Source organism: Harmonia axyridis, chromosome 3 (genome assembly GCF_914767665.1).
Source record: "Harmonia axyridis chromosome 3, icHarAxyr1.1, whole genome shotgun sequence".
In the NCBI taxonomy this organism is placed as follows: domain Eukaryota; kingdom Metazoa; phylum Arthropoda; class Insecta; order Coleoptera; family Coccinellidae; genus Harmonia; species Harmonia axyridis.
In genome coordinates, this window is record NC_059503.1 from 9154146 (window position 1) to 9175686 (window position 21541).

The window sequence follows — 21541 nt, forward strand, 5'->3', positions numbered from 1 at the left end:
CACTGGAATATATCAATTAGTCTTCTCACTTCCGAGGATCAGCTTCTGTTCTGAATAATATCTTATCACAAGACTGTGAGGGATCGCATTGCTTTAACCATATTCAAATCACATAAGATATACAATCGACTTTAGGTAATATCAAACATTAAACTGAAATCATTCTTTTGTTTTTCCCATTTTGAAAATCGAGGGTAGTGCCTAGATGAATATTATTGTTTTGCTATTGTGCCTTTTAATATTCATTTCCTGCAGATCTGATTTCAGAACTCAACTTGCCCGTCTGTGAAATATTTAAGGTATCACTGTATCCATATCCGATAGATCCAAGTCAAAGAGCTCGTAAATATCAAAGAATATCATAGCTTGACGCTTACTACTGCTCTCAAGCTTCAAAGAGCCCGTCGAAGAGCATTGATTGAACCGAAGTGATTTGAAAGCATCTATACAGCACCCTTCGATGGCTTGATGGCTGATAATACCTTTGAAGTTTGAAGACGTTTATCCTAATTGGGGATATCGATCATGAGATATATGAAGCCGGATGACGATAGGGAGAAAGTGCATATGGAATATATTATCAATGAGGCTTCCAGGCTTGGCATTCAATGTTTTCAATATATATATTACTATAAGCTTCTTATAATTTTGAATCTGAACCTGTTTGCCAGTTCCATATCAAAACTACATTCGTAATGTCTCAAATCATAATATTTTGTCACCTTCGTCGATCATGAAAGCATTTATATCAGCTCTTTATAGAAATATTTCAGTATTGTCACAGAAATAATAGTCCCAAAAGAGAATAATGAGAGGTGGAAATTTCATTTAGTAAAGATACCAATACATTAACACATACAAAGACAAAATCTGAGTATTAACTAAAATATACAGAGAACAATGTGACCTGAAATATTCTGGACATCTTCTGATGAATAAGTTGACTTCTTTTCTAAATTTGTTTTCAGTAGTTGACGTTGTTAATGGTTTCAATGCATAAGAAGCAATGTTAGACTTCCGTTCGAAATTTACCTAGTTGTAACGGGTGTTTTTTTCGAGGTATATAACTTTAAGTTGGCATTACTGCTCAAGATGGATACCGATTCAACAGCTGTCAAGTGATTTTTTCTCAGTTTGGTTTGGCAATTCATCATGAATAGACTCACGCCTGAACAACCCTTGCTAAAAGTGCAATTTCATTTAGAAAATAATGGTTCTGTGCGGAATACGTATCGCGCACTTCCTACATTTTATTTTGTTTAGCGATGAAGCGCACTTCTGGTTGAATGGCTACGTCAACAAACAAAACTGCCGCATTTGGAGTGAAGCAAAGCCTCACGTGTATGTCGAAACACCGTTACATCCAGAAAAACTGACTGTTTGGACCAATGATTATTGGTCCGTACGTCTTCAAAAACGATGATGGCCAGAACATTACAGTCAATGCTGATCGATATAGAGCCATGATTACTAACTTTATCAATCCGGAATTGAACAACCATGATGTCCAGGAGCTGTGGTCCAACAAGACGGCGCAACATGTCACACAGCTCGTGCCACAATCGATTTATTGAAAGATACAGTTGGTGACCGCCGAATTTCACGTTTTGAACCTGTGAATTGTCCCCCAAGATCTTGTGATTTAACACCACAAGACTACTTTCTGTGGGGCTATGTAAAGTAATTGGTCTATGCGGATGAGCCACAAACTCTTGACCATTTGGAAGACAACATTGGCCGTGTTATTGCCGATATACGACCACAAATGTTGGAAAAAGTCATCGAAAATTGGACGTCCAGATTGCACTACATTCGAGCCAGCCACGGCGGTCATATGCCAGAAATAATATTTAAAATGTAATGCCACAAGATTATCTTGCGGATTAATAAAATTCATGTCAATCGAATAATCAATCGTTGTTTTATTGCAATTTAAAGTTCTATAGCTCTAAAAAAATCCTTAATATTCGATCTTCGAGAAGTAAGATCAAGAAGAACCTAGAAAAACTTCTCTTAAAATCTCCATTCAATTTTCAAAGAATCTATCGAGAAGCAATTATTGGTTTGGGCTCTTTAAAAGCTGCATTAATGACGAATTCAACTAGATATGAGCCCCAATGCAAATAGAGATGTAGCTCATAAGGAATATATCACCGCATACCAGAATTCCATGGATACCAACAGCTTTAAATAGATTGATACAAAACTCCAACCTTATCGTTACTAGGCACATTAGCAGCATTCGAGGCGAAACTCCACTCAGTGTAACTTGGCTGATGATTCCCATGTAGTCATTTTGGCCCACGTTAACTGCCCCAAATGTTTGTAGTGAATATTCTCCTGTTTTAGTTAATACCCCTCGGTTGCATTCGGCAACAAACAATGACAATGTGCAGGAAATTTATTGAAGTGTTCCCGACCGCAGGCTATAAGAGATTTTAGCGAGTTTCGAACAGATGCAATCAAATATCCTGTTTCTCTATTCGAATGTCTTGGGGTGGATATTGATTTCCAGACCAGACGGAGTTTCCTGCTAAGTGTTTATGTGGAAGGAATCGGGGAACTCCTTGGGAGACGAGTTAAACGGAATCTACTTCGGTTTGATGTAAGCATTCCTGTCTGCTCCTCTCTGATGCAATGTCTACATCCAGTTAGCCCTTTTGACCATCTATTCCGAAAACTTATTATACAGGGTGTTTCACCAGTGATGAAACGCCATATTATGATTATGATATCATTAGCCATCGTTCTCAAATTGTTTGAAAATATAGAGGGTGTATCAAAAAAGTGTAAATGACCAAACATTTTTTTTCTCATGGAACACCCTGTTCTTTATTGAATGTTCAAATTGCATGGAATGAATAAACCCAAGTTTTTTCTATAATTTCAATAGTTAATTCAAACTCTTACTAAGGTTTTTTTGGTTTCTGAATCATTTTCGGAAGATCAGACTGCGGGTAACCGTGAGTCTGATATAAAAATTATTCCGAAACACAAAATTTATTTTTTCATAGGATTTTTATCATATCTCCGTTTTATCATAGATCCGAGATCGTAGATCACAAACTTGCAATAAGTTCTTCCCTAAAATCCGTAGTTTGAGAAAAAATCAACATTTTATAAAAATTTTCGAAAATTTTGCTCGACTTTGAACAGCTGTATCTCCTGAAAGAACGATCCTAGGGTTATTTTGATTCTTTGACGAATAGAATGATCTTTTTTTAATACTATAGTGTAATTTTCAATTCCAACAGTTACTATGCGTTTTTGAATCGTATATCCATCCATTTATTGTAATGGCGTAGTTTTTACTTGTGAAATGTCAAAAGATGACAGCTGAAAAAGTGTCAACTGCCCAGAAAGAGGCCTATTCAAAATGAAGCCTCTTATTGGTAAACCCCTTCATATTCAATTTTCATTCCTCCAACTTAATATCCTACCACTATTCAACAAGAGGAAATCTCTGCAGACACTACCAAATCAACTGGAAGAAACACCCAAACCTCTATCCAGAACTAACTAAATGCAGTTATTAAATAATCCACATCTCGACCCTCTTAGACATAGAGCGAAAGCAAGAAGAAAAGCACAGTTTTTCCAGAACACCGACGAGATTACCCTTGACGCAGATTATGTTATAAATATTATTCCAACGGCAAAACCTTTTTATAAATGGATTACTTATCTCACTACAAGGGAGGTTGGCTCGTGAGAACTCTCATCTCCTCCTTCGCGCCGATTTACTATCACTCTATTTATAGCAATGGCATAGTTTTCACCTGTCAAATGTCAACAGATGACAGTTGAAAAAGGGTAGCTGCCCTGTTAGTGGGTTATTCAAAATGAAACCTCTAATTGGAGAAACTGTGAATATTTCCTGTTAATCCCTCCAACTCGATATCCTACCACCTATTGATTTTCTCCATTACTCTACACATCAGAAAACAAAGTGGAATTCTTCCTAATCCAACCAGAAAAAATATCCGCAGAACAACACCACCAAATCAACTGGAAGAAACACCCAAACCTCTATCCAGAACTAACTAAATGCAGTTATTAAATAATCCTCATCCCGACGCTCTTAGACATAGAGCGAAAGCAAGAAGAAAAGCACAGTTTTTCCAGAACACCGACGAGATTACCCTTGACGCAGATTATGTTATAAATATTATTCCAACGGCAAAACCTTTTAATACGGACGTATAAATGGATTACTTATCTCTCTACAAGGGGGGGTTGGCTCGTGAGAACTCTCATCTCTTCCTTCGCGCTGATGTACTATCACTCTATTCAAGCAATGGCATAGTTTCCATCTGTCAAATGTCAACGGATGACAGCTAAAAAGAGGTAGCGGCCCAGTTAGCGGGCTATTCAAAATGAAACCTCTTATTGGAAAAACTGTATAATATACTCCCTGTTAATCCCTACAACTTGATATCCTACCAGCTATTGCTTTTCTTCATTATTCTACTCATCAGAAAACAGTGTGGAGTTCTTCCCAATCCAACCAGAAAAAATCTCCGCAGACCAACACCACCAAATCAACTGGAAGAAACACCCAAACCTCTATCCAAAACTAACTAAATGCAGTTATTAAATAAACCTCATCTCGACCCTCTAAGACTAAGAAGAAGAAAAGCACAGTTTTTCCAGAGCACCGACAAGATAACCCTTGACACAGATTATGTTATAAATATTATTCCAACGGCAAAACCTTTTAATACGGACGTATAAATGGATTACTTATCTCTCTACAAGGGGGGGGGGGTTTGGCTCGTGAGAACTCTTATCTCCTCCTTCGCGCCGATGAACTATCACTCTATTTATAGCAATGGCATAGTTTTCACCTGTCAAATTTCAACAGATGACAGCTAAAAAAGGGTAGCTGCCCAGTTAGTGGGTTATTCAAAATGAAAACTTTAATTGGAAAAACTGTGTATACTCCCTGTTAATCCCTCTAACTAGATATCCAACCAGCTATTGCTTTTCTTCATTATTCTACTCATCAAAAAACAGTGTGGAATTCTTCCCAATCCAATCAGAAAAAAACTCCGCATACCAACACCACCAAATCAACTGGAAGAAACACCCAAACCTCTATCCAGAACTAACTAAATGAAGTTATTAAATAATCCCCATCCCGACGCTCTTAGACATAGAGCGAAAGCAAGAAGAAAAGCACAGTTTTTCCAGAACACCGACGAGATTACCCTTGACGCACTTTATGTTATAAATATTATTCCAACGGCAAAACCTTTTAATACGGACGTATAAATGGATTACTTATCTCTCTACAAGGGGGGGTTGGCTCGTGAGAACTCTCATCCCCTCCTTCGCGCCGCTCTATTATCGCCGTCGAGGCAGGCTGCCAGATGAACTGGATTAAATCGAGACTGGTGATAGATATTTATTCATGCCATATTTGGGGTAAGTCGAAGCGTTTGCGGTTAACCTGGGGCCGGGGCCGTTTCAACCGTTCCTTCGTTAATAGGACGGATTGTTATTAATGCATATGGAATCGAATTCGGAAGGGCGGATTGGGTCGCGGTGATATTAACGGCGTAACAGTTTTTGGTTTGATACGAGCGGATTTGCGTCCCGCTGTGCTGATAACAGGGAATGATTTTGGATCGGTTTGTGAATAACGGGGTGGAGGAGGTGTAGAAGGTGAATAATTATTACAAATGTCAAATTGTAGGTGATGATCGATATCGTGATTTTAAAATAACGTTGTGAATCGTGATTGTGATTTTTTGTTATCAGTTATTTTAAAGCGTGATGTAATAACGGTTTCAAAATAAGTTTTGATACATCTATCTACGGTTTTGGTTTCGCTCATCACTTGACTGCTGTTATAATTTGTATTTATTCATTTCGGCTGAATCTGCTAGCACTGGAGGTCTTTTTCGAATTTCCCATCCCAGGTTCAATGACATATGTCAAACAGAACTGTTACCAAAGCGTCATATTATGTTCAGATGAAACTTAGATATCTAAAACACCGATGTTGTGCCCACTTACTCTTGAAAAACCTTAAGATTGAAGTAGCGACTTTTGAAGGGACCAGCCTTCTTGGATTTTAAAGGTATTGGTCCATTTGCTCTTGATTTCCGCATCGTTTCCTATAGCTCTCACGTCGTCTTTCTGTCAATGTCATGTTTTGAGGTTGAATCAACAATAATAACAAGATCAACAACTTTTGATAGAACAAAGGATATTTTTAAAATGATGCCATCGATTGATCAATCCTTTCTATAGCGCATTCTTTTGACATGTTTGAAGAATATCAACTTTGCCACTATTTCATGAAACTTTTTATGACCTACAGAAGAGTAACACTTAAGCACTATTCACTTCCTTTCTGATACAATCATCAACGTAGGCGAGTTCAAATCTCAAATTCACGATGTAGATACATAAGGAATAAAATTATTTCAGTGTTATGAAATAGTATATTATTCAACGAGCGGTAATGTAGGTCATAACTCACGCAGATGAAGTTTGCGTTTTTGTTGTAATTCATCAAGTGAGTTATGACCATGACCGCAAGTTGAATACTATATTTTATCTACGACTATATCAATAAATACTAAGAAAAAATACAGACTTAGAATATAGACATAAGGAACTGGAAATAAGCATATATGCTCGATCTCGAGTACAAGAGATATGGAAACTTAGTGTCACCAATCACAATCGAACTAGCTTCGGCTAGCTCGAATCCAGTACAGAGTACAGACATAGAACTTTATTGAAGAACTTTAATAGTTGCCTACAAATATGCATTAAAATATACCAAACAACATTCCCTGTGAACAATGACTTATTGATCTTACTGCTACAGGCTACACCAATCTTGAAATTTTTTTCAAACTCCTTTATATTTTTTTCGGGCAAGTAATTCTGTATGGTAACATTAGCTGTTCGTCTTTTGCAAATGTATACCTATATAATATTTCATCTTCACTATCTGAATTAATCGTTTTCAGCAAAACATTCACAATAATTAGAGATCAACTTAATTTGAAAACGTCCAAATTATTGAAGTGACATTCCCTCGGACATTCCATCCCTCAATAACCATAATGGAATGTTCCCTTTCGGCCAATTGAATAGAAGCAGAGAAGTATAGAAGACACAGATCCATATTTTCCGATTTATTATAGTGAGTTATAGTAGTGAGTTATTATAACTCACGCTGTTTGTTAATAGATACTCTAATTGCTCAAAAGCAGTGAAAATGGATATATAATTCAATAGGAGTAGGTAAATGAACTTTATTATTTGAAGCATAAAGATAACGGCCCCATCACCGATCCTTGAGGCACACCAGACTCGACTAAACGTAACAAAGAGCCCAAACTTTCAACCCTCCCATCCAAATTTCCGCCTGCATCGTTCGAAAACCGAGACGTGTTTTACCAACATAATAGCGCGAAATCCATACTCGCGCGTCCGGTGTGTCGCAAGTATTTAATCGCTCCGTTCGTCATGAACGAGCCAGAATGGTACATGGCTCGGCGTGTAGTTGCCGATTTCAGACCGTATTAATCGTTTAAAAATGACGCTGGCTATAATGGACGAACGGTACAATAACTGTCGTTCCCAGGATTTATAGAAACGTGTAAAACTCCGGCCCTAATTGAGTATAATCGACGTCGGTGTCTTCATTCAGAAGCTATTCGCGCTGAATTCATGAAACATATCGCGTAAGCTTTGCCGATTCGCCGGGTTTGTACCTATACAGGGTGATTCACCGCGATGGCCTATTAGACGTTTATGGAAAACTGATCATAATTTTATGCTGAAGATTTGTTCGTTGAGGTTTGAGACAATGAGCTTCCTACCTAAAATACAAGGTGCGGCAGAGCCGATTGACGAGTTTTGACAGGTCATTGCTCGGGATATGGCGGAGGCAAGAAGATGCGGAAGGGGTCTTTGTGTTCCATGGAAACAGTTGTTTTTAGTCAGCACCATGATTTGGACCGGAGTGCATTAAGGTATCGTCTTCATTTCCATGAAAGACCACTACATTCACCTGGAGTTTGGTGTGTTGTGTCTCAATTCGTAGTGATAGGCACTTATTTTTTCGAGGAGGGAAATGTCACCGTCACAGTTACATCCCAGAGTTATGTGTCAATGTTGGTAACCTTCCTACAGCCCGAATTAGAAGAACTTGCTGAAGAACGCGATCTGGGTGATATCTGGTTTCAGTAGGATGACGGTACAGCCTACACAGCTCGAACTTCATTAGCTGTTTTGAGACTGGTCTCACTCAGAGGGGACGTCGGTTGACCAGCGCGCTCAGCAGATTTGAGCATCTTCGACTTCTTCCAATGGGGTTACATTAAAGATAAGGTCTTGAAACATCGTATACACCCTGTCAGAATTCAAGCAGTGAATAACCGAAGAATTTCGCTCGAGTTATGCCGAAATGTTGTCAAAAACTCCAAAATCGACTACATTAGTGTGTCGCTGCTGACGGCCGCCATCTTAGTGATATCGTTTTCAAAACATGAGCAAAAAAATTATATCTCCTACTGCTTCGAATGAATAAAACAGTTTTTTTCTAACTTTCACATTTTTTTTTACATAGCCCTCTGAAATTCGTCAGTCGGCTTGCCGCACCCTGTATTTTCAGATCTCTACCACAGATTACTACTTTCTCATTTCGAATTGCAAACTCAGTATTTCATTGGATTACCAAATAGCTTATTTATTTATTTAATGAGAATTGCAGTAATATGCCATAACTTAGGTTAAAACTCAACGGCATATTTCTGTTAAAATTTCTGCAGAAATGTTTTTTTTCGAAAAAACTTTTTTTTATTCGATTCTGGGAATACGTAGTATTGTCTGACTATTTCGGTTTGGACTGAAAATGGACAGGGTATTTATGAGAAGATCATGAAATTGGACACCTGAACAGGACGAGTTATCGACAAAGAACTTGAACTAACAGCTCGAACACTAATATGCAACTTCTCAGCACAGAATTATGATTAGTTTTCCATAAACGTTTGATAGACTATCTCGGTGAACCACCCTGTATTGTGCACATAGCACGCTGGCGCTTTGGAACTTGGCGAATTTAATTAATTTACACTCTATTGGACGTACGAAAAACGTATAGCCAACTAGAGGATATATTTCCTGGTTATTTTCACGGAGTAATGAATCCGCGATTTTCGCTTGTAAAATCGAATGCCAGCTCGGAAAGATAGCAATTAAAATTCAGGATTGGGTTTTAACTAGTGGAATGAATGGAAGGTGAGATTTGAGGTCACTATGGAAAAACTGTTGATTTTACGTGGGTTGTATGATATATCTTTCATTTGATGAATTATGTATTTCTCGCGGGCTTTTGAAATAACTGCTGAACTGACAGGAGTAGGTATTCACGATGTAGAATAAATAATTTCATTTTATATTCTTGTGTCAGTCATCACATGTCTGCGAATCTTTATGTCAGCCTCAACTTCTATCTGTTTCCAATGAAATTTGGTGAGAGTATCCTGTTTTTACAGTAGACAGTCCCACAAGATTTTCAGATTTTCCAGACATAGATTGCACTTTGAACATGTGCAAACGTGATGAAATATAGAGAGCGTTCGATGAGGGACTCACCACCGTTCTAACCCCTTTCAGAGTTCGCCAAGACATTAGATATTCTTGATTATAAATTATAACGGTTTTAACTCAATCACTGAACTCTTCGGATCTCACCTCAGAAGTAGGTTCTATTTTTTGTTTTATGGTGTCCCACAGGGTTCGATACTTGTACCTATAATTTTTGACCTAGTGGCAGATATGTATAAGAAATTTTCATCTGCCATGTTTAAGGCAAATTATGCCTAAATATGCCTTTCGTTCTCACCATCTAGCATTCGTGAAGTAACTGAACATATCAAAGACGATTTATTCACATGAGTACTCGCAAGAATATACATATTGAAATTGTGGTATTGTGTTTCGATATTATTTTCTCAAGGCGGTAATCAGCAACTTAATGCTCAGCAGGAGGCCATTCTTTTAATATGAATGTCCATATTTACGGGATAAATGGCATGATATTTCTGTTAGACATATATGTATATACTCGATTGTCTCGATTCAGCCATGTTATAGCGATTGTTTCCTTTTAATGCAGTCACTATTTTTGAAAGCATGCCGAAGTTTCATGAGAGTTCTCTATTGGAATTGAAAAAGGAGCTATATGAGCAACTGGTTTTGACTCAGCTCGACCAGCAATGGAAAATAAATGTGGTGTCCGAACGTACAATAGATGCAAGAGTGCTCAAAAGCTCAAGAACACTTCACATCATGTTAGCGTATTTAAAATATTTTTCAATATTATGCTTGAATTTTGTATTATTCAGACTCATTATTGAGATGAAATTTTATTCAAAGCTCAAAATCGCTATTCTATAGAAATAATAAATATATACACGCAAAATTTCAAATCGGCCACATCACACTGCTTTGTTTTTGTCAACGATTAACTTGTCCTAAAATTGCATACATATTGATATGCCATTAATCAAAATTATTAATATACGGATAAAACAGACTTGTTGGACATCAAATTGATAGAAATATAAAAGTACCAATTACCAATATTTGATCATTGATGTTATTCAGTCCATCATTTCCAGCTTAAAATAATTACACAAAGTATAACAACATTAATTTGGAGCAGCATAACATCGAATTTGCTCTGTTTCCACTTCCTCAGGTAATTCCTCGTTGACATTGTGAAATCCGAACAAAGCTTGTAGAAAGTTTTCGTTTCACGGGAGTTTAATTTATATTTCAGTATACAATGAAACGTTCAAACTTATTCAATAAATCTCAAGACAAATGAATATCTCAAAGAAGAACTAGACGGTCTGGGTAGTATCGGTTGAATTATATAAAGAGGAAGTCTAAAACAAGGTAGATTAAAGTTTCGGATACTTCGGTTTAAAAACACACTGATGGAATTATTCTCTTCGCTGAAATATTAGCGCTAATCAAACAATAAAAAATTCACTAGTCTGTGAAATACCCAATATACTTAAGAATTCGAATGATGTGGATAGAATAATGAAATTATAAGAAGAAGAGCACTGACGTGAAGTCAGGAACTTTTGATGCATTAATTCCTTACAATAAAGTTGCATTTTCATTAAAAAAAAAGCTAGAACTTAATTGCTAACTGATAACTCAGTAAGATCTCTTGTTGAAGAAATATTGGTGAATATTTTTATCGACATTCTTCATGATTCTGACAACGCCATGAACATACATTCTTGCTGGGCGATTAAAAGCATTATTCTTCATCCATTTCCAATATTCCTCTTCATTTATGATGGTGCTAATGACGTGATCAGCTTGAAAATTCACTAGAGTGATGACCAAAATTTCATTCCACAAATCATTATTGATTCCATCCAAGATTCATAATCGATCAGAATATATGAAACTGAACGTGCATTTTTATACCAACCCCATCCGACTCTACTAAATTATAACTAAATGAAACACTCAAGTGCACATATTATTCTGAATAACTAACAAGATCACGCTTAAGGGTAATTCATTATAACTGCCTAGTTGACGAGGCAAACTGTGCGGAGATTTATTAATTTGTAGGAAGATGGAATCCCATCTAGTTTATTGCCGCTTACGATCCCATATGGTCTGAGAATATTAAACTGTGCAAGATGCACCCCGAGGATTCCAGACTCAAAATTAGTATACCTACTCAAAGTCTTGATTAGGTGTGCACATATTATGATTTCAGGAGTGATATTCTGATAAATCACGTCCTGGTTCCAAGCATTTAATGATTTTATTGTCGCCAATAACCTCAAATGAGTAATTAGCGCAAAATGTTAAAGTGATCGCAGAGAATGTTCGATAAGAGATCTTTGGAAAATCAAGAGAATTGACTAGGCGTCAGGAGATTTTCAGCGCCTGTCGAGATCATAGAACTGTATATAATATGAGATGACATTGTTGCCGGTAATTTTATCTAGATGAGGGGTGCGGATGATGCGATCTTATTAAAATTTGGCATGAACATTAGGGTTGTTGATTTACGTATATATACAAACTAAATTTCAACCTTGTCAGAACTTATGTTACGGAAATTATGGATATTTTGCTTCTGATGTGACAATCAGCATAAAATACGGCAGACAGCCAGTCTCAACTCTGGTCTGGCTTGTGGAAATATTTGGTGAATATTGTTCGATATTCTTCTTCGAATATTTCTGGTTCTGGTGACGCGATTAACTCAAGATTTGGAATGGAGCTGTATTGTCAAAGCCTTATTATTCTATTAACGAAATACCCCATAGATTTCAAGGCTCGAGCCTACCCTAAAAAATTTCACTCTTGTTGTCAATAGTGTTTACTCGAATGACAAGAGTCGTAATGATTGTGATCTGTCCGGAGAACGAGAACTCAAAAAGGAGATCATGGAAATATTTGACATGAATACCAATTTGTTCCATAATTTTCCAACAAAAATGATCACCCAAGGTAGAGACAACTCATGTCAGTCACCTTCAAGGGTGATAGCAGATACTCCAAAGCTACTCATTACATTTTCTCTTTGAAGATATCAACGTTGATTACATTAATTCGTATATGTATTGGATATCGATATCAACTTCAGTTCCCTAACTTTATTTTCTTCTTTGCCAGGACAAACAAGCATCCACTCTAATGAAATCCGAAGCTTCATTTGGCACGTGCCATTTGAAATGACCTAGGTCGGTTGCGTGACCAAGCGGTAAATATCAGGAAACCCTTCTTACGTTTATTTGTTTTTCACCGGGCTATTGTGATTCAAGATTGAAAAAGGCCTTAGAGCTTGATGATTTAGACGGAAGGATGGAAGGTAGGCTGGTTATGAAGGAAAAATGGATAGGTTTCGAGGGGACGAACAAAAAGTATGAATAAGTATGAATCGTAGAACTCAACAGGACAACTATTCCAATGAATAATTGAAACTTTAGAGGAAGCACAGGTTTCATCTCCCTCTCTTGAGAATTTTTTAGTTTTCATCTTGGAATTGGCTGGAGTGACTCTGTCTGGCCGAGAGATGGCGTTATGGGTGTCGGGCTACACTCTTCTTCGGTCCCGGCGGGTTTATGGGGGTCCGCTTTGCAGCAGAGTCATCTCTCCACGACGGTGTGAGAGGGGGGTCTTAGGCAGAGATCGCTGGATTCCCTAACTGAAGAGTTTACCAGCGATCTCTGGACGAAACACCGTAATCCCTCGATAAAGGGTTCAACTTGGCACGAAAACGACTCGCCAAAGTGCAATATTTAAAAATCAAATAAAAGAAAGGTCCTTCCACCATATAAAGTGTTTCTCAGGTACCAGTATGATCTTTTTCTGTGAAATATTGCATAAAAATCAATTGCTATACCGCACAGATACTCTTAGCTCAGGAATATGATAGATGACTTTGTCAAGATTATAAATTACCTTTTTAATTCTTGGAATTGCTGATGACTATGGTGTTTCAAAATCAGGAACATCATTCCTTGGTCGTACTCGATTTGGTTTATTATTGTGTTTCCGCAGGTAAATTTATAATATCGTTTTGTGTTAATTTCGTTGTTTTGTAGTATTGAAACATTGTACTAGAATGATGACATCTCCAAGCAGACTTAGCTGTGTATATAATCCCGATGTTCTTTGTTATGTATGTGGCGACAACAACACTACGGAAGATCAAGAATGATGGGATATCTGTTACAATAAGAAATTATTTCCATACAACTATTTCAATACAACTTCTCCACAAGTCACTGTCATATTGAATATTACCTCTTTAACCATATACAGTATATCACAATATCCACATGATGGTTGACTACTGTCAGCTACTGAACTCCATGATAGAAAGTCATATAAAAAGAAATTCTCAAGTGATGAATAAGTGACTAACGTATTTAAATTCTGTTGATAAATACTTAAATCCTTGTGTTTTCAAAACAGACAAAAGTAATGATTATAACGTGAAATATATAAATAACTAAACAAAATCTGAAGGCTTTATCGAATTCTGCGCCCTGAATTAACTAGGAACACACGAAAAAAGCATCCTCGATGCTCTTCTGGAATATAATCAATATAAATCATAAATTTTCGAAGAAGTTCAAACAATGATACAAATTGGCCCAGTTATTCCGCATAAAACATTCCAGCAAACTTCATTGCAAGTTCGAAAAAGCACAATGACCCCAGTAAACCCCCACTACACGAAAGAACCGCTCTGCCGAGCGGAACATCAGAAAAGCGATCTGCAAAACCTCCAAATACCCCTTTCCACGAGCAAAGATGAACTGATAATGCAGCAGATTATGCCCAACTGGCGTACGCCCGCATACAGCACCTTGATCCGAAAGGAATCAAACCTTCCGAACCGTGACATTTTTCTTTGGGTCGAAACGCAGCCATACATTTGCTTTTTTTGCCGATCTCATTACTCAGAGAACGGCTATAGAGATTTCGGAGCTTTTCAGTACACGCCAGGAACCTCCCGCTTTGTGGAATGCTATCGATGCAAAGCAATTTTCTGCCAGTTAGGAACACACAGGTATGTTCCGTCCTGACGAATAATCAGCTTAATGGACTTTTCAGGGATTCTACGGAATTTTTGGTGCATGGACTCGTCCTCTACCTAATCTGCCGATGATTCACTTAACGAAGGGCCGAGGGACTTCGAACATGCATGCTCTCCTAGAGATCGGAATCGATGGAAAACGTGATATCGGAGATGTAAGTCTAAAGGCGTCCACACGTTTTGGATAAGCGATAGTGTCTGACCTTAATCGGCAGTTAAACATGAATTTAAGAGCTCCTTAACATGAGATACTACCACGGGGTTATTTGATGGTTTGTTCCATCAAATATTTTCAATTTAAATTTCAACTTCCTCGATGTCTTAGTGGTTATAGCGCTGGACTAGTAATTTGAAGGTGCGGGTTCGAGTCCCGCTCGAGGAGGTACTTTTCCAGAATTGAAAACTTTTATTTACGTATAAAATAGAATATCCATTGCGAGCTCTGCGATCTGATCGTGTTGAAAAACTTAAATAATTTTACTGAAATTTGTTTTACGAGCTCCATCCACCTGCTGTTGAAAATTAACCAATTTTTATCCGTTTGAAATCACAACATTTTGTACATATAAAAACGGTCACGCACTTCTACTACTTTTATTATTATTATTTTTATGTGCCTTATCTCTATGGAGAAACTACAAATCAGCCATAAAGAGCACTAACAATCCGAAAATATATTTCCGTTAAAAACGAGTTATAAATTCCAATTCCAGTATATTTCTCGCAGTTTATTGTGTGAGAGTAATAAAACATTGCGTTCCGTAAATGTGAAAACAGGTCTGATATTTACGTTGGATAATGATGATACCATCGAACTGGCAGATTTGTCGCAGTCGTTTAAATTCTCGACAACTTCAATTGTTTACACATGACAAATCATACGGGATTAACTTCTGCTCTATCATATTTTTTTTTTCATGTTGGTCTATATCTATCGATTTCATGGACGTTTTTCCAGATGAATTATTATGAATAGTGGTTGTTAATTCATAAATTGACTGTATGGTCTACCTTTTCGATCATCATTAATTAATGATTTTTTTTCTAGATTATGATGCTATTTCCTATCACTACTTTAATTTTTTAAAAGTAATTTGCGTTGAAAAATAATAAGCGTAATACGCTCAATTAGTGTGACGTCAAACACCGTCATTTTTAGTCCTCCTATCAGTGTTCGGAATACAAACAAATAAAGTGTCATTCAAATTAGTACGGTGTCGTTGAAGGAATTGGCTTATTTTCATAAATTTGAGTATTTGAGGAACGATTTCAGTATCAATTGATAGACAGAAGGATCAAGGTTAATACCAGTGAGTTTGAATCCTGTATCATTCCCCAGATTTTGTAAAAAGCCGTGGTTATAAGTTGAACTTCAAGTTCGAACTTACTGGCATTAATCTCGTGCCTTCTGTCAATCAATTGATAGTAAAATCTTTCCTCGAATAATCTTAATTATCAAAATAAGCCAATTTCTTCAATGACAAGGTACTAATTTGAATGAAAATTTGTTTGTTTGGATTCCGAACACTGACAGGAGAACTAAAATGGCGGTGTGTGACGTCATCACTAATAGAGCGGCCGGATCAACGTCGACTCAAAAGTCCTGTAACTGCAAAAATGTCACCAATTTCGAAGTGAATGTTAACAATAAATGTTGTAGAATATTGTATCGTTTCATTTTCAGTAATGGCGTAGTTTTTGTTTGTCAAAAGTCAAATGATGACAGCTTCAAAAGTGACAGCGGCCCAGATAGCGGGCTGTTCAAAATGAAACATATTATAGAAAAACCCTATAATTTCCTTGAATCAATATGTATTGAGCATTCGCTGGAATAATTTCTTTATTATCTACCTACTACATATTTCTCTATTTTTTTTGCGATGCAATATCCGCTCCGCTGCATTTTCCTATAATTACTTTCCGAAAAATTCCATGTATGAGCGAAATATCCCATGAAAGATTCCACCCAAACTATAAACTCCAGCGCCCTAAACACCGCAATATAGAAATTGCGCCCCGGAATGGAAAGCAAACATAAGTTCGGATAAAATAAAAATGACTTTCGCGCTATCAAAATCCAGGATGATTGCTTCGCAGCGTAAGAAAACAAGAAAGTGGAAAACGCCGGACAGCTATCGATCTTGTTGATTGAAACGAACAGTTATTTAGCGCATCGTCTTCGGAAAATAGGCTTTTTCCATCCGGACCGACCGGAATGGGAAATAATATCTTGGAGAAACCAACTATTCTCCTGGAACGCTCCCCAAGGAGCGAGGAAGAAAGGATCATATAAACTAGGATGAATGAGCCCAACTTCCGGGGCAATCTGATGGCCGATGTTTTGTATTTGACAATTTTTTTTTTTTGGCGTCCAGGGACTAGAAACGGGTTGTCATATTATGAAAGGAAAATCTGAGTTTGCACGCTTATTCGGCATCCAATTCTGGATTATGGTCGCCGTGGATTCTTACAAAGACAGGATATGACTCGGGAAATGACCTATGAAATAGTGCTGACATAGAATCAGGGTCATTTACTTGTAGCAGGAGTGCTAGAAATCCAATTGACTCACCCATTTCTCACAAAGGTAGAAAATTTTTTAATAATGTTTTATTATTGGTCTATTGAAGAAATACTGTTTTAGCAGGCAGCGCATGATTGCCTCATCAACTTTTCAATTTTGAAAGTGTCAAAAACACTCGCACAGTGCTAAAATTAGGTTTTTATTCACATATGTTCGAATGTCAAAAAAATTACCAACTCATTTTAATGGTTTGAGGATTTTCCAGAACATAGTGAAATTGCGATGTTAAAAATTCAAGTGACAAGTTCAAGAATGAACGAGTGTCAGAATAAGTGCCCTGTACGAGTATCATACATTACCCCCTCCAATTCTCTGAATTTTCATCGAAATCAATCGAATATTTCCATAAATATCCTTTAGTGACTTTTGCATTCGAAATGTTGATTGGGTGAACTGTTTTCTGTATAACAAATATTACAGATAATAGATGAATCCGTGTTACGAGAACCAACATAAAAAAAATGAAAAATAACCATGAAATCTGTTTAAAACTGAGATATTTCCCAGCACGATTCTGTTCTTCTGCACTTGTATTATTAATATGTATCCACCTCAGAGTTATAAACATAAATAAAGGGAGCATAATATGTCATTTTCAGTAAAAAAGTTTTGTCCCCAACATGAACTATCAAATTTGACATGAAGCGCGCGGAAATGAAAACATATCAGTGATACGATATTTCACTCAATTCGCGAGTTTCTCCACAAAGAACGCATTTCTTATGTCCCATACTGAATCAATGTTTCATATGACACTAGGAGAGAAAAAGTTGCCATACCTTGGATTGCTTATTATTCGACAATCAGGAATATCGGATTCCGAATATTCAAATTTGCATATTTAATCGGGACTTACTCAAATAAATATATTTCATTCAATATAATATACATTCATAACGATATAGTAAAATTGTGAATTTGAAAATATATCACAATCCGACAACGTAATCTAACCATGTTGGGGACATGTAAAAATTGCGTATAATCTCTCTATGTTTATTACTCTATGGTTTCCACAAATACTTCCTCACACTTCTATAAAATTGACAGTTGTTCGAAACAAAGATCAAACCATGGAGATTTTCGAAATTTATAAAATATCCAACCGCAAAATTCATCTCTCATTCTTATTAGATTAAGCATACTTCATACTCAATATATTTGAAATTGCACCTAATAGATATATTTTCATGATATCTGAATAAATCTGTAGGCAATATCTGATATAATATATTTTCAAAAAATTGGTGGGTGTCAATGAAAACTATTATTTCTCTTAGTAAAAAAAATAGCTTTCTGTCATAGGTCAGTAAGGAAACCTTTAGGAAAAAAATCAGTGCACTACACTACACTGATTTTATAAAGTATAGCACAAACAGAGACAGAGATTATAACAATGATAAAATCATAAATAAATAAAAAGAAGAAATAAAATAAGGAAAAATGCATTTATCGGCAATACTAAAAACAAATTACTGCAATATCCCATTCATTTTCCGTTGTCTCTTGGAGTTGAAATTTTTTAATTCAGTATCACCTATTTTGACCTCCAAATACATCCCCCCAAAAACTGATTGTCCCCATAGATTATTCTTCCCATTGACTCCGAAACTGAACTTCTGGAATAGATATCGAGAATGCGACTCCTTGTATTTATCGTACCGGAAAAAGATATTCATCCTCCACGAAAAAGATCCCTTCTGAGGATATTCATGAATAGTGGGTATCTACTTATCGAAGGATATAGAGCACTCCACATTAATCAGATGCTGCGATAGGGCAGAGAAAACGGAATATAAATGGATTAGTTGCTGAATTTATATCACACGAATCCGAGAAGTCACTTCCTTTTCTCCGATTGAAGAGTGGGTGTACTATCGGAAGGTTAGATCTCTCATACATCTCGAATGATATACCAATTCAATTCTTTTACCAATGATATATCAACCTTCTGTTCCGATAATTTTTATACAATGAATAAGTATTAAATCTAAGGGTGTTATGAAGATTTGAATCTGAATGTGTTATTATGAGACAAGTTTGCAAAAAAAGCAAAGAGTGAAAACATTTTTAGGATTCAAATTTACTAACAGGATGAAATGGACATTGCAAAATGACATTATCATAGAAAAAGGTATCTTATGAAAGGAGCAATAATGTGAACAAATCGAGTGAAAGCTCTAGTTGTATTCTATATCAGAGGTTTAACGAGCCATATTATTGAAATGCAAATGTTGAGTCCTCAAAGAAACCAGATATGAGGCTAGGACAACAGTATTTCAATGAGCTATTACTTTTAAGGAACTTCACATTTCTAATGATCAAGCAAATGGACACGAAGATCATGAGCTTATTCACATACAAGGAAAAAAGAAAGCATTTCAAATAAACGTTGAAACTACCAATTGAGTAATAGATATAGACAACTATGAAAAACCATGAGGGGAATTATCGTAAGTAATTACACAAGTGCATCAAAATTACCGATAGTTTTGCATGACAGCGTGTTGTCATAAAAGATGCATGAGTTCATTTTCATTTTTGGAGAAAGAGCCCGACACCGAAGGTGGAGGGAATATTTCCCGAATAAACTGTTACATTACTTGTCAAACTGATGTAGAATGGAATTGCCATAAATTCGAACTGTGTAAGATGCATATAAACTATACATCTATGAACAGAACAATTATCGCAGTGCTGTTTCGCTTCCTACAATCCAATTATCGCTGTAATTTTCGATAATTGTTCTCCATATACGTAAAATTTTTGACAGGAGGGAAATATTCAAAGAAACAGGCCTCTAATGAGAGAAGCAATAAGACAATCGAGTGAAAACTCTAGATATTTTCTATATTAGAGGTTTATTGAGCTCCATTTTTGCATGTTATTGAAATGCAAATATTGAGTCCTCAAAGAAACTCAATATGAAGCTATGGCAATAGTGTTTCAATCAGCTACTACTCAACAAGAAATTGGACTTGTACTTGTTACCAAGGCAAAAAACTAACTTCAGAAAGAACCATTGGGAAATCCATATTGGTAGCTATGAAGAACCAATATTCTCCAGAAAATAGGCGTGGACAGCCTTTAAAAAGATGTAGATGTGGATATAAAGAGGATTCAATTGAACCGAGACCTTATGGTCTATTGAGCCCACCATCAGAGCTTTTCTCATGATTAGTCGTTGTAGTCTACAGCTCGTCTACCAGTTCCAGAGTTCTGATGCATTCCAGTATCTGGGATGGCTCTAAGGAGGTTACTGCCTCTTTTCTACGAGTTTCTTGTCCAAAGCATGTTTTCAGGTCTCCAGGACAGTCTTTGAAAATAATTTCATCTGATTTACCATAAGAAAAATCCCTAATTTTAATCAGCATGATTTTTTCTAATTGATGCATTCAGTTTGAATATTACTTTAGTTTAGTTATGTGTTGAAACTGTATGTTTTTCTTTGTTCCACCAGTTAGTCGAATGGTCTCCATGATCTGTACTACACTAATTCGAAATATTGAAAAATTTAATATTGAATATCGAATCAAAATAATGACTATAAACTTGAGTCAGTGTCTATTCGTTCGACAACTCTATCCTGCCATTAAAATATATGTCATCAAACATTCAAATTCGAGATAAATTCCGGAAGCCAAATTGTTGTTTTTTAATTTCTTTTAATCGAAATGTCACTCAAACACATTTTCATCCCACATGATTTCCATCACTACCAATCCAAGGCGGTCAAAAACAATTTTTTTTTCAAATATCATCTCACCTATATTCGGATCCATGATACTCCAAACGGTTTCCAAACACCCTGTAAAAACGACGATCGCCGTCAGGACCGCGCAAAACCGCAAATTCTCCCGCATCTCCGGTGTAACTCGGTTTGGCACCGCGTCGCGTACAGACTAACGCCGGGACGCCACAACTTGTTAAGGGAATCCCGCAAGGGTGAGCGGACGCAAGCGCGTCGCCAGTTCTTGACCTACACAACAACGGATTCTTATCATAAGTGAGTTTGGACCGTTTAGGGCACGTAACATTCTCTTCTTGCGTCCACTGTCATCTCTCGTGAGTGATTGATTTTTCCGATCCTCGAGGACGAGGAGGTTCTTCGTATTGTTTTCAATTTGTTTTTTTGCAGGAGAAGGACGGGATGTACGAGATAATGAAGCTGTCGTAGATGACGTGGCGCTGAGGGAAGGTGGAAAAAAATTGGCCAGTGGGATGTCATCGCTTCTCAATTAGGAGAGATAGGATTTTGGGTATGGGAGGATTTTCTTTTGGTTGTTTCGAAGAGGTGGTAGGGAATTGAAGGATTGATGAAGCAAAAATTC

The 21541-nt window shown here is 36.8% G+C and overlaps 1 protein-coding gene across 3 annotated transcripts in view; it reads right to left on the bottom strand.

Moving 5' to 3' along the window:
- LOC123675196 (neurotrimin-like) overlaps positions 1-21118 on the bottom strand; it is a 164046-nt gene extending 142928 nt beyond the window's left edge. For 2 of the 3 annotated variants that reach the window (XM_045610510.1, XM_045610509.1), the window contains exon 1: positions 20977-21117. In XM_045610510.1, coding sequence (XP_045466466.1) covers positions 20977-21073 — 97 coding nt within the window. In that variant the 5' untranslated portion in view covers positions 21074-21117. Of the gene's footprint in view, positions 1-20976 lie in introns of all 3 variants that reach the window. The other variant, XM_045610511.1, reaches the window with a different exon arrangement.
- Positions 21119-21541: the final 423 nt, after the last annotated feature.